Consider the following 13,525-nt stretch of genomic DNA (forward strand, 5'->3'; position numbering starts at 1 on the left):
GCTGCATCCCATAAGTTTTGGATCCTTGTGTTTTAGGTTTCATTTGTCTCTAGGTGTTTTTTGATTTCCTCAGTGATCCATTGGTTGTTTAGAAGCATATTGTTTAGCCTCCGCATGTTTGTTTCCCGCCTAGAGAAGTTGCTTTAGCATTTGTTGTAAAGCTGGTTTGGTGGTGCCAGTTCTTAAGCTGTTGCTTTCTCTGTCAAATCTAAATGAGAGCCTTGCTGGGTAGAGTAATCTTGGTTTTAGGTTTTTCCCTTTCATCACTTTATATTGTGCCACTCCCTTTTGGCCTGCAGAGTTTCTGCTGAAAAATCAGCTGATAACCTTATGAGAATTTCCTTGTTGCTTTTAATATTTTCTCTTAATCTTTAATTTTTGTCATTTTTATTACTGTGTGTCCCGGCATGTTCCTCCTTCTTCTTCTGGGACCCCTATAATGTGAATGTTGGTGCATTTGATGTTGTCCCAGAGGTCTCTTCAACTGTCCTCATTTCTTTTCATTCTTTATTCTGTTACACAGCAGTGATCTCCACCATTCTGTCTTCCAGTTCACTTATTCATTCTTCTGCCTCATTTATTCTGCTATTGATTCCTTCTAGTGTATTTTTCATTTCAGTTATTGTATTCTCAACTCTGGTTGTTCTATTTTCTCTTTCTTAAAACTTCTTGTAGCTCCTTGCTCTGCATGCATTCTTTTCCCAAGTTCTTTGCCTCGGTTCGCAGGCTGCAAGATTGTAGTTTTCTTGCTTCTGGTGTCTGCCCCCAGTGGGTGAGGCTGGTCTAGAGGCTTGTGCAGGCTTCCTGGGGGGAGGGGCCAGTGTCAGCCCTCTGGGTGGGGCAGGGCTGTAACAGGGGGCACGTTGAGAGGTGTCTGTGGGCTCAGGGGGTTTTTAGGCAGCCTGTCTGCTGATGGGTGGGGCTGTGTTTCCTCTGTGTTGGTTGGTTGGTTGGTTGGCCTGAGGCCTCCCAGCACCGGCGCCTGTAGGCTGTTGGGTGGGCCCAGGTGTTGGTGCTAATTACCCAAGCAAGAGGGCTGCCCAGGTAGGTCTGGCCCAGGCTTCTACGAAGTCATTGCTTTCGTCCTGGGTCCTGGTGCTCTGCACCCTCCAAGAGTGGAGTCTCTGTTTCCCTCACTCCTGTGGGGCTCCTGCAGTCAAACCCCGCTGGCTTTCGAAGCCAAATGCTCTAGGGGCTCCTCCACCGCTGCCAGACCCCCAGGCTGGGGAGCCTGATGTGGGGCTCCGAACTCTCACTCTTCTAGGAGGAAGTCTGTGATAAAATTATTCTCCAGTCTCTGGGTCACCCCCCAGGTGGTGTGGGAATTGATTGTGTCACCGTTGCACCCCCTCCTACCATCTCGTTGTGCTTCCTTCTTTGTCTTTGGATGTAGGATATCTTTTTTGGTAGGTTCCAGTCTTTTTTTAATCAATGTTTGTTCAGCAGTTATTTGTGATTTTGGTGTGCTCGTGAGAGGAGGTGAGCTCAAGGTCCTTTCTACTCTGCCATCTTGTCTCTAGTCTGAATGGCTTTCTCCTGCTGGTAAGCCATCAGAGTGAAGTGACCAAGTTTAGCAGGGCCTTGATCTCTGATATCTCCCAGTCTGTTTCTGTTCCAACCGAAATAGCATTTTCAGTTGTAGGTACCAACATATTTAACATCACCTAAGGAATAGTTACTCTTCAGTTTCTGTTGTGGAATGTACTTAATTATCTTTTTTCTGGGCTTCCAGTGCGAATGTCTGTGTAAACTATCTTTGTGACCTTGAGCAAGTGACTTAACCTCTCTGTGCCTTGGTGTCCTCATCTGGTGTTTGGCAGAGATGCTTTGCAGCTGTACGTTGAGAGAGAAACAGCAGTCGACAGCCCCAGACCAGCTCCACCTTGACCCCAGGAATGTGCCTGTGCACATGAGCTGAGCATTGATTCTTAAAATGATGTGGGTGACTTTGAAAAAGCCGTCTGAAGTTTGTCCAGATTCTGGAATTATTTGATTACGTCCACAAAGTAACAGGGAAAGGTTTCCCTATCTACGCATTGCTGCCATCTGAGGTAGGGAAATCCTTGACGACCTTTTATCGAGTCTTTTAATGATTTCTTAGTAGTGTTCAAAATAGTTTGAGAGTTAAGGTCAGCTGATGACTGATTCGTTTCTTAGATTCAGATCTAAACAAACGCAGCATGATCCAGGGATATGCCTCTTGGCTCCAGTTCGCAATATTGTAAACTTGCCTTACGAGGATGCATTTGTTGTTCAAACTACGACGTAAGTTTGTTTGCACAGCCAGGCCCACCCATTTATGTGATCTGGCAGATTCCAGGCTTCCTTAGGAAGACTAGAGGTTCTTTTCAAAGCTGGAGCTGTCCATGAGTGAGGCTCTGCTCCATGCAAAGCCAGTGTGCTTCAGCCAGGAGAGAGGAGCTCGTGTCTCCACAAAGCCAGGAGAGAAGTCTGGAATGCTCTTACCATGCTGTTCTGTTTTAAACAGCCTCCTACATTCTGTCTCTTAAATTGTGCTTCACATCTTCCCTGGCACTGGTGGGAGCTTCCCTGGGTAAACAGCAGTGCTTAGATTCTGCTTCCAGGGCAGCCGCGTGCCTTCCCAAACACGGCTTCCAGCAATGTGTGTAGAAATGCAGCCTGAGAATTCCCATCCACCCTGCAGAAGAGTTAACGGTGGTACCCAGGCTTCTCTCCATCCTCGAAGATTTACCGGGAAGGTTCGGTTACTGGAGGCTGCAAACATTCACAGGCACGTCTGGACACCCTGCTGTAACGCGCATGGTCTGTGTAAGGTGGGTTATCTCTGCTACCTACTTGAGTTTAATCCTGAGTGATGATACCTGAAACACTGCCTTTTTTCTATATATATTAAAATATTCAGCTATTAAGAATAAATCATTTTGTATTATCAGTGGAGTGTTTTATACTTTATGGGAAGCCCTATCTGCTGCTACTATTTCTTTCGGTCCTGTTTTTCCTGATTTACGGATTATCCAGTTACTCTCAGTACCTAAACAGTTTCTCTCAGTCCCTGCTCCCCCCCCCCCCCCCGCCATGTTCGTCCTACATATTACTGTTACCACTCTTCATAACAAAAATATGTTCAAAAAATATTCCTCTATTCTGGTTATTTGCCTCTCCCAGACACTTACCTGTGAAATGGGTAGTAGGTGTGTCCTTGGGCAAGCTATCTGACTTAAGTGGAGCCTCCTTGGTCCGGACTGTAAAATGGGGATGATTATACCTACTTTGCAGAGATTTGGTTGAATTAAAAGTCTTGCATCTGTTAATTCCAGCAAAGTGTCACACATAATAGGAATGAAATAACAGCTTTTCTAACACCTCTCGTGGCCTCTTATTTCGTTCACATCCTGAACTTGAACTAAGCAAGAGAGGCCCCACTACAATCCACGCGAAAATCCAGCTACCACCTGGGTGCTCACTTTTGTCAGCCCAGCGCCGTGCAGCCTTCTTTACCTGCAGTCTTTCCTGAGGCCAGAGCTGCCACCACACTCGTTTTCTAGAATGAGGGAGCAGACTCGAGGAGGTTAACTTGCCTGCATGGCTGTGTAGGGCTTGTCACATAGCAGCCCAGGGTGGAGCTGGCGTTCAGACCCCCAAATCTGTCTCCAGGGCCAGCTATCCTCTTAGCCTCGGCCTCACCCTCCCGCTCCAGGCCGGATAAGGCAGCTGCCTCCATCTGCCAGAGGTGGGGAGCCTGGTCCTACCATGCACTGTATGTTGTCCCTCTTTTCTCCATTCCTCCAAAAGGTGCAGCCTTGCCTCCCTGCTCCTTTCCCCATGGATTAAGTTGCATTGCGGTTTGACTCAGACAGTGACCGAGACCACACGGCATTCACTGATCCATGTCACTTCCTTACGTCCCCGGGATAAGCCTCACTCTCCCTGTAATTCCTTACAGAAGGCATGCACAGAATCTCGTCTTACACTTAGGGACGCCATATAGGGAAGCAGCTGTCATGCTAAAGAAACCACTTGATGTAATTGTTCGTTTACAGCAGCAGCTGAGGCCGTGTGCACAGGAAGGCCACGTGCCGCCCAGAACTGTCGGCGGCAGGACGGGAGCTGAGCGCAGGACAGTGACTGTTTTCCCATATACTCGAGCTCTTGGTTTTACTTACATTGTGCTCCCCCGTTCTATGAATACCTCGTTCCTGCCACACTCAGTCAGCCTCCACTCCTGCTGTATTTTCAGTAGCTCGTTCACGTACAGAAGAGGAAATTGAAACACAGCAGGCTGCTTCTGCACCTCCTTTCCTGGTTAGGCAGGCAGTGGGCTAGCTGAGAACAGAATCCCCTAGGATGGCCTTTGGGCGTCTTCACTAGAAGGTCCTTCAGTTCCCTAGACCGACCAGGGGTATTTTTTGGTAACTTCTACCAGTTGACTCTTACTGGCATAATGGCTCATTTTTCAACACTACAAGAGAAAAAGTTAATGGTGTGACTTTTAGTACATTCAGATCCTAAGAGAAAAATCCTAAATTGTCTGGGGCACCCTAGGAGCTGGTTAGCTGGCTTTCTGAGGAACGTGATGGATTCTGCTCATAAATGAGCAGAATTTCTGGCCTGAAAAAGGCCTTGAGGTTCAAGCCCCATCATCACTAACCCAAAGAACAGAGCTGTGGGTGCGTGAAGACCAGAAAATCCATCGTGTGAGGAAAGCAAGGCCTGATAGTACAGTTCTCTTGCAGACTAGAGAAGGCAAAGGTCAGGACAGTTCAGAGGCCATCTCATGAGTGTAAAACATGGTTTTCTTGCTGAGGAACCAGAAGATAACAACCAAGAAATGTAAGGTGTGACATTCCCTTCCTTACCAAGCCGCCCCTTACCAAGACTGTGCCAAGTCTTAAGGCTATGATGTATAAATAACTCAAGGGATCGTCAGGTAGCAAAATAGTGCATGAAAGATGTTTAACTTATTAGCCTTTTAAAGAAATAAACAGTCTTGTCTGGCAGGAAATGCAAATAAGATTAGGTTACTGAGACCTTAAAATTGGAACAATTTGGTCTCCCAGCTAAATTCCCCCATTCTCTCTTAATTTGCACTCCTAAACCTCAGTCCGATTTTATCTTGCTAATCACCCCTTGTCTTGCCCTCAACAGAGCAGTAGCCCAGCTCATCACCACTCACCCTGTAACGTGGGCCCTCTTTCAGGGCCCTGAGCCCCAGGCAGTAAGTGACCGGGGGCTCCTGGGGCTTCATCTGAGGGTGGAGAAGCAGACACTCTTTCGGGGAAGGGGGCCTGTGAGGTTCCCAGGCAGAAGCAGGAGGTGCGGAACCCACTGGCCGGATGACAAGCTGCAGAGAAAGTGAAGCCAAAAGGAAACATTTATAGACACTCCCTGTGTAGAAAGAGGGCAGGGACTCCGGCCAGGCGTTCAGACTGAAACCAGGTTGCGAAATGCCTTCGTTTACACCTTAATTGCCGAAAGCGTACCTTTTGATGGACGTTGGCAATGGGCTTGTGAATTCCCCAGTGTTGACGATCGCCTCCCACCCGCTGTCAGCGATCCCACTGGGAACCAGCAGGGGTCGCCCTCCTCATGTGCCAGTGCCATCCCAGCCTAGGGCTGTGTACAGAACCCCTAATTAGCAAGAGCTCTGTTGCTCCCCCCAGCGTTCGTGCTCCCTCTTTCGCCTCTGTCAGACTTTACTGGCAGGCCAGCATGCAGACATCCCCACCGGGACCAGCAAGCTTTTTCTGCAGGAGCCCAAACAGTAAATATTTTCAACTTTGCGGGCCATCTGGTCTCTGCCGGAGCTACGCAACTCTGCCATCGTAAGCATGAGAACAGTCAGTATGTAAATGATGAGCTTGGTCCTGTTCCAGTGAAACTATTTATGAGCACTGGAATTTTCATTTCCACACATCGCAAAATGTTACTTTGGATTTTTCTGTCACCACCTTTAAGAAGTCATTTTTAGGTCCCAGGCTGTACAGAAACAGGCAAAAGGCCAGATCTGACCCCACAGGCTGTGGCTTGCTGACCCGGGATGGAGGCTCTCGTATCAAGACTTGATATCAGTGGGAGGCAGATCTGTTCCCATAGGGCCCAGGCACAACCAGCATGGCCCTGATTCAGAACAACTCTGGACCACGGGTCCTCAGCTAGACCCCAGGTTCTTGAATAAAAACCACACCTGTGTTCCGCAGCTAAGGAGAAGGAAAGCCTCAGGGTCCGAGGGGGTCTGGGAGGAGCGACCCCGTATGTGTGCCTTTCCCAGGATCCGGGGAGCAGATGGTGTGAGAGTGAGGGCATCTGGGAAGAGTGCAGGGCTGGGGAGCAAGGGTTCCCCAGGGAACCGCGCAGTAAAGGGGTGAGCCACATCTGCCCCCCTCCTACCTGCACTCACCTTCAGGTAACTTGGGTTGAATAAAAGATTCATCTTGGGGCTGAGGGAGGCATGGAGAGACATAGTTACAGCCGGGCTGTAGGCACCGCCCAAACTCACTGCTCATTAACATGTCCTGCACCAGCCTGAGGCAGGTTTTCTGTTCTCAGAGCCCCACAGGGAAGGAGCCGGCACCCCAGCCAGGGAGAATTGCAGAGGATGGGGGTGGCGGGTAGGTGTTGAATGTCTCTACTCCTGTTTCTAAGAGCTATACACCCATCCCCAGCAATGGATAGGCACTAACAGGATGGGTTAGAGTTCAGTGCAGCCGACAGCACCAGGAGGGGTGGGCGTGGGGTAGGCGAGAACACCGTGGGTAGGTGCTCGCCGGACACTTCACTCCCCACCCCAGGCCAGTGAAGGTACAGAAGGATCTAGGTCTAGAAGCCAAAGAGTGGGCCCGGCACTCGGGGGAGTCACACTTACTGTGCAAATTGGCATTTGGGTCCCTCAGGGCAGAAGCCAGCTGAGTAGTTAATACACATTATTCTGCGGACGTGGCGATATTTACACAGGGGACCTGCTGGGCAAAGAAAAAACAGCTAGAAGGATCTTTAGCTAGTGGGGGAAACACACATGTCGAAGCTTACCGGCAAGGGGAAGCACCAACTTCCTAGCCACATGACTGAGATGGGAAAGGGCACCTCAGAATGTGTGGGAGTAGGTGTCAGCTGGCCAGGCCTGAAACAGTAGCGTCAGAAGTGTCCCTAACGCGCTGTCTTGGAGGACGTCCATGGATGCGGGCTATAACATGCTTTTATTTATTTAGCTGTAGCAGGTTTGGCTGAGCAAAGGCCAACCAATCACACATCTTACTAATCCTCCTTCAGCCTCCCTCCCCTAAAATCCTCCCCGAACCGGGGCTGCCAGGAGCTCAGTAAGAACAACACACCCAGATACCGGAAAAGAAAGGACGGCGGTGCTCAGAGCACGGAGACTCCAACGGGGGCCCTGCCTCCGAACTTTGGCCAGATAGGGACAGTGAAGTGTATTTACGTGACACCCAGATGGGAAGGAACAGAGAAGGAACAGAGAAATGTCTCCTATGGGTCAGACCCGATGCGCAGGGCTGCCCGAGGGGTCCTACTTCCACCCGGCCCCACGGCCCTCAGGGGAGCTGGTCCCCTTTTCATATTTGTTCAAGGTTACAAAGTCAATACATTCTGAAGCCATTGGGATTTGAACCGCAGTGAGCCTGCTCCAAGAAGCCCACCATGTACTGCAGAGGGTTTCTACTGCAGGGAGGCTGGGGGGAGCTACAGAGTGGCCTGCTGTGGGATTTCAACCTGGGGCAGACCACAGGCCGCATCAGGAATGTGCATCCTTCCCCTGCCTGGAGACTCCCCCCAAGTCCTGCTCCCCCATGTCCCCTAGAGCCCCCTTTCTGTCAGGGCCTCACCATCCTTGCAGAAACCTTGGTCATACCACGGACAGTCCCGGGTCTTGAAGGCCGGCTTCACATGGAGAAAGGGACATTCCTTGTTGCTGCAGTCACCTGAAAATCCCAGAGTTCTTTGTGCATAAGCGGGTTCGTGTTTGCAGTCACTTCCGCCCTCCCGGAACAAGACTGACCCTGCCCCTTGCGTATAAGCCACTTCTCTGCCTTCTGGTGGTCAGCAGCTTTTTGAGGACAGCAAGATATTTCTAAACCTTCCTGCAACCTAAGAAAGGCGGATCGCAACCATACTGGCTAAGCGGGACTTGGGTGTGAATACACACATCTGCAAGAGTTGGGGCAGGGCCAGATATCCGGAGGTATTAGAGGCTACTTGGGAGGAAGGAACGAGGAGAGATGGGGAGGGGGAGACCCAGAGCCAGCAGCTTGAGGTCCAGGAAGGCACAGATGCTGCGTGAAGGTGTTGCCATGCACGTGGCTAAAGCTTCATCTCTATGATGAAACCTACATGGCTTCCAGAGTAAAGGGGTACAGTTCTTTCTGGGGGAAATGCCAAGAAGAGCAGAGCACTGCTTCAAAGCTGGCACAGGGATTAAGATAAATGCAACACAGAGGGACACCTGTAGTTTCGCAAAAACTGTGCCATAACCTAGTCTGTGGATTAGACCAAGACCCCGGGCTCCTAGGAGGAGGCAGCCCTGTTTGCATAGACCACAGGAGTTAGGGAGGGAGTCTAAGCACTCTTAGCTTCCCCTTAGGGACCCAGGGGCTCTGAAGGAACCAAGGGGGAAGATTCAGCCCTGTTTTCACCTCATTCATCACCTCATCACATTAATTAATTAATCAAAGCCTACAACTTAGCGCTTTTCAGAGCCAAAAGGAACACCATAGTGTCAATTCCACTGGTTTCCAAGCAGCTCCAAAGAGATCTATTTTTTACATTGGGCTTGTGCAAAGCAAGGTTCCACCTGAACCTTCAAGGGTACCGCTCCTTCCCCAGAGTTTCAACCCCACTCTTAACCAGTTCTCTCACTTCACAAACGAGGACACCAGGTCTCTCGGCCAGCAGGTGGCACCGCACCCCACCCGCCCGTCTGCCTGTCAGAGCCCCCTGCCCAAGGTACCTTTGGGATGAGCACATCCCAGAGCAGAACCAAAGCCCCCGGGCTTCCTAGCTCCTTTCAACTGCTCTTTCCCACTCCTACATCTCCCCAACAATTTTTTTTTTTTTTCAGGCTCCGCGACCATGGCTCACGGGCCCAGCCGCTCCGCGGCATGTGGGATCTTCCCGGAGTGGGGCACGAACCCGTGTCCCCTGCATCGGCAGGCGGACTCTCAACCACTGCGCCACCAGGGAAGCCCATCCCCAACAATATTTTTTAAGTAAAACGATTTACTTCCAATGAGAACTGTAATTATGCTTTGATATTAGAAAAAGGTATTCATTCATTTACTCCAAGAGCAAAAAACACGGGTTACCTATTGTAACCACCAGTGTATACGTCCGCCCTCACAGTAGGGATTATTTGAGAGCAGAGCGGACCTAGTTCTATTCCCGTATCCATGCCCAGCACGTCCCCAATCCCCAAAAGAAAGCCAACCAAGGTTTTTGAAAGAATAAAGTGGCATTTTAAATTAAGAGCTTTTTAGGTGACGCGACCAAGGGGGGACCAGGCTTCATATACACTTTGTCCTTTCTTACAAGGGACACATGCGGGCAACCCTCATGAATTGCCACCGCCAGGTCTCAAGTCCAAGGAGAAGGCAGGAAACAGAATTTGAGCCTGGGGACTTCCCTGGCGGCGCAGTGGTTGACAGTCCTCCTGCCGATGCAGGGGACACGAGAGCCTGGGGGAAGAAGCTCTTACTGACCTTGGGGGGTGGGGTACCTTCTTCCTGGATACCCAGGAATGCCCCCCCATGAACACTAATGAGGAACAGCTGCCCACAGCCCCCCGACGTTTCAAAGCCAAGCCGCCTCAGTCAGAGGTGTCCCTGGAGGCTGGCCCAGCTCTCCCTCTAAGTCCCTCTTCGGAATACAGTTTGAAAACTACTAGACTAGATCATCCTTAAGGCTCCTTCCAGCTCTGAAAAGCACTGAACTGTAAAAGTTTATGGAGCAAGATAAGACCTGAAACACATGCACAGATCCCGTTCTTAAACCGGCAGTGGCTTCCCGCTACGTAGCCCCTCAGATGACAAAAGACTTGAGTCAGAGGGGGATGACATGCGGGTCCAGACCTGACCACACAAGGTCATTTCAGGGGCCAAACTTCTGAAGCTCGCGATCTCCCGTTTACAATGACTTTCTATTGCCAATCAGTGATGCCAGTTTTCCATTTCCCGAAGCGATGTAACGTTTTCTTCTAAAAGAGGAGTTAAAAATAGCAAGACAGTCGAAAGAGGAGGCGATGGAGCGCATCGATGGGGCAGGTGCTTTGTGGAGACCTGGAGCACCGTGAAAGTGCCTTCTGTTTGGGAAACGCTGGCTCCGACCCACCCCAGCCCATCCCGGGGCTTGAGAGAGGGCCTGTTCAAGGCTCGTTTCCAGACAGCCCATCTGGGTGCGTGATTAGCCAGGAGTGGACCACAGAGGGCAACAATTCAGCCTTTGATTCCAGCCCTCTCCCTCCCCCGGCGGGACCGGCTGCGTGTGCCCGAGCCTGCTGGGGCAGTGAAGCAGGGCTCAGAGGACAGTTCCAATTTTTCTAGGGGGTTGGAGAAGCAGGGCCCCCGCGGCCTGGTCTGCCCACCTGGGACACGCGAGGCCTCCTTTGGGGGCCCCTCCCCGACTTCATCCCATCCCTCGGCCCCCACTGCTACCCTCCAGGGTGGGGGGCGGGCACCAGGAAGGGGCATTACCGACCGAACTTGGAGTAGAAGTAGCACACGGGCATCCTGGTGACGTCGTACTGGTGCAGGAACTTGCACTGGTCGCCCTTCTTGCACAGCCCCCGGAGCCAGTGCTTACACACCACCATCTTCTCCCCTCGGTCGTGCCGGAAGGGGCACAGCTTCCCTGGGGACACCAGAGCACCCAGCTGGGGGTCCCCGCTCACCTAGAGCCTGAGCCCAGCTCACCCCTGGAAGGAAGCCCCACCGCCCCTTCCCCTGGAGCCTGGGGGACGCTAGAATTGGGGGCCAGACATGGCTTAAAACACAGCTTCAAAGCCCTCTCTGCCTGGCATGGTGCCCTGGCCCTTCTCGAACCCCGGGGAGCCCCCAGGCTGTCAGGACACCTTCTGCAGCACCTTCCACACCCCTCCCCTCCGGCCTGATGGGGTGCTCCTACCAGACAGCAGAGCCCTGGTTTCCAGCCCTGGTCTCCTGAGCCGCCACCCATCCTAGCAAGGTGCCAGCACAAAGTGAGGCTCATAAAGGACCTGTTGAATTCACGTCTTAAAAAACCAAATGGGGCTTCCCTGGTGGCGCAGTGGTTGAGAGTCCGCCTGCCGATGCAGGGGATGCGGGTTCGCGCCCCGGTCTGGGAAGATCCCACATGCCGCGGAGCAAATAAGCCCGTGCGCCACAACTACTGAGCCTGCACGTCCGGAGCCTGTGCTCCGCAACGGGAGAGGCCACAACAGTGAGAGGCCCGCGTACCGCAAAAAAAAAAAAAAAAACAAAAAAAAACAAATGTTCTGTTTCCTGATTCCAGAGATCTAACGTGGTGACGTAGGAGCCAGCTTGGTAACAATTCAGAAGGAACTGGAAATGCTACATTTCACCCTTTGTCATCTTCACTCAGGTGGTCTTGCCGTCGGCAGGAAGGACACCCCTCGGTTTCTTAGCAGGACCCGTCTCGTGCTTGGCCACCTCTCCGATAGAATTTGTGGGGTGCTGGGGAGGTGTTCTTCTTAAATAGCCTTACCCTCCAGCCCTGGCCATTGGCTTGCCTGGGTCTGACCTTCCAGACCTAAGAACAGTTTTATTTCTTTGCAAGAGGGTATCTCTGTGAACCACTGTTCTAGAGACTGGATGGACCAAGCTGAGGAGACAGGACCCCAGGAGGCATCACTAGTCCTGGCTTCACAAAGCCTGGAGTGGCCGACAAGCTCATTTCCCTCCTCACCCCATCGTCCAGGGCTGCCCCAAACACGGACGAGGCATGTGGCAAAAATGGCCCCAGGTCCCCCCTGTGCCTGGGCCCCTCCTGGCCTCCCAGCTTCCCAAGAACAAAATCATCTGGATCCCAAAAGCAGGTCCTAAACTCATTCAGAGTTTCTTAACCTGGATCTCTAGGGGGGACTGGAGACCCCCAAATTGGAGGCAAGACTGCTGGGGGCAACTGGGTTTCCATCGGAAGAGCCCGTGAGTGGTTCAGGAGGCAGAAGCAAAGCTGAGAGCCGCTGCTTTTCAGTCAGGTACCCCACACCCCCCGAAGCGCTGCTTTTGGGGAGAAGGGTTTGGAAGAGCAGTTTTTCTGTTTTGTTTTGTTCTTTTGGCCACGCCACGTAGCATGAGGGATCTTAGTTCCCCGACCAGGGATCAAACCCACGCCCCCTGCGTTGGGAGCTCGGAGTCTTAACCACTGGACCGCCAGGGAAGTCCCCACGGAAGAGCATATTGTCGAGCCACGTTGGGATGGGGGAGAAATAAGGATGCTTGTTGTAGCATCTCAGAGACTGTGGCCAGAGCTTTCTTAGGACACAAGAAATGGATGCAGGGACTTCCTGGTGGCGCAGTGGTTAAGAATCCACCTGCCAATGCAGGGGACACGAGTTCGAGCTCTGGTCTGGGAAGATCCCACGTGTCGCAGAGCAACTAAACCTGCATGCCACAGCTACTGAGCCTGCACTGTAGAGCCCGCGGGCCACAACTACTGAAGCCCGCGCGCCTAGAGCCCGTGCTCCGCAACAAGAGAAGCCACCAAAATGAGACGCCCGCGCACCTAACAAAGAGTAGCCCCCGCTCGCCACAACTACAGAAAACCTGCGTGCAGCAACGAAGACCCAATGCAGCCAAAAATAAACTTATTAAAAAAAAAAAAGAAAGGAACTGGATGGAACATCTGAGCAAGTCCCAAATTAATTCGGAGGACAAGAGTAGGGGGAAGGAAAGCACTCCCCCCGCTGGGGGAAAATAAATAAGTCGGAGGCCTCCTGGGAGCACACAGCTGACACCCACAAACAATCCCACCTCCAGCAAGGCAGAAAGAAGGGAATGTCTCCTTCAGGGCAGCCCTGCCCGCCCTAATCAGTGCTAGTGAATCAGGGAAATGCTAGGGGGTGGGGGAGGGTAGGCTTCTGGACGGAGCCCCCAACTTGCCCTTTGCCTACTTTTTATAAGACTAAAATTTTGCCCCGTCCCACCTTCCCCTCCCCAGGTGCAAATCCAACACCCTATTCCAGGCCAAGCTGAACCCCGTGTGGCCTAGACAGCCCCCGCTGCCACCCACCCCCGGCCCCAGCCCCACCTGCTGACCCACCTTTCTCGCAGAGCCCTTTAGCGAAGAAGTTGCACACAGCTGAGCCGGACTCTGGAAGGAGAAGAAGGCAAAGGAGGGGGGTAGCTTCTCCAGAGGCTGTGGCTGTCAAAGGGCCCTCACCCCTCCAGCAGCAAGTCTCCCTTCTACCCACCAAGGCTTGGGCCTGGGGGTCCTCAAGTCCTGGCCCTTGGGTTGCCGGCCTCAGGAACCAGCCTTCAGCCTCCACACCTAAGCCCCCCCAACTCTGAAACGGAGGGGCTGGAAGGGCCCAAGGCCAGCCTGG

At 52.1% G+C, this 13,525-nt stretch overlaps 1 protein-coding gene across 1 annotated transcript in view; it reads right to left on the reverse strand.

Annotated features, from left to right (window-relative positions):
* Positions 1–5,223: 5,223 nt before the first annotated feature.
* The window catches only part of CPSF4L (cleavage and polyadenylation specific factor 4 like), a 43,426-nt gene continuing 35,124 nt past the window's right edge, over positions 5,224–13,525 (reverse strand). The window contains exons 2-5 of the mRNA XM_024760495.1: positions 10,681–10,833; positions 7,818–7,913; positions 6,845–6,938; positions 5,224–5,323 (exon numbers count right to left, since the gene is read on the reverse strand). Of these exons, the coding sequence (XP_024616263.1) occupies positions 5,224–5,323; positions 6,845–6,938; positions 7,818–7,913; positions 10,681–10,833 (443 nt within the window). The remainder of the gene's footprint in view (positions 5,324–6,844; positions 6,939–7,817; positions 7,914–10,680; positions 10,834–13,525) is intronic.

This window comes from Neophocaena asiaeorientalis, unplaced genomic scaffold (genome assembly GCF_003031525.2).
Source record: "Neophocaena asiaeorientalis asiaeorientalis breed wild unplaced genomic scaffold, Neophocaena_asiaeorientalis_V1.1 scaffold30, whole genome shotgun sequence".
NCBI lineage: Eukaryota > Metazoa > Chordata > Mammalia > Artiodactyla > Phocoenidae > Neophocaena > Neophocaena asiaeorientalis.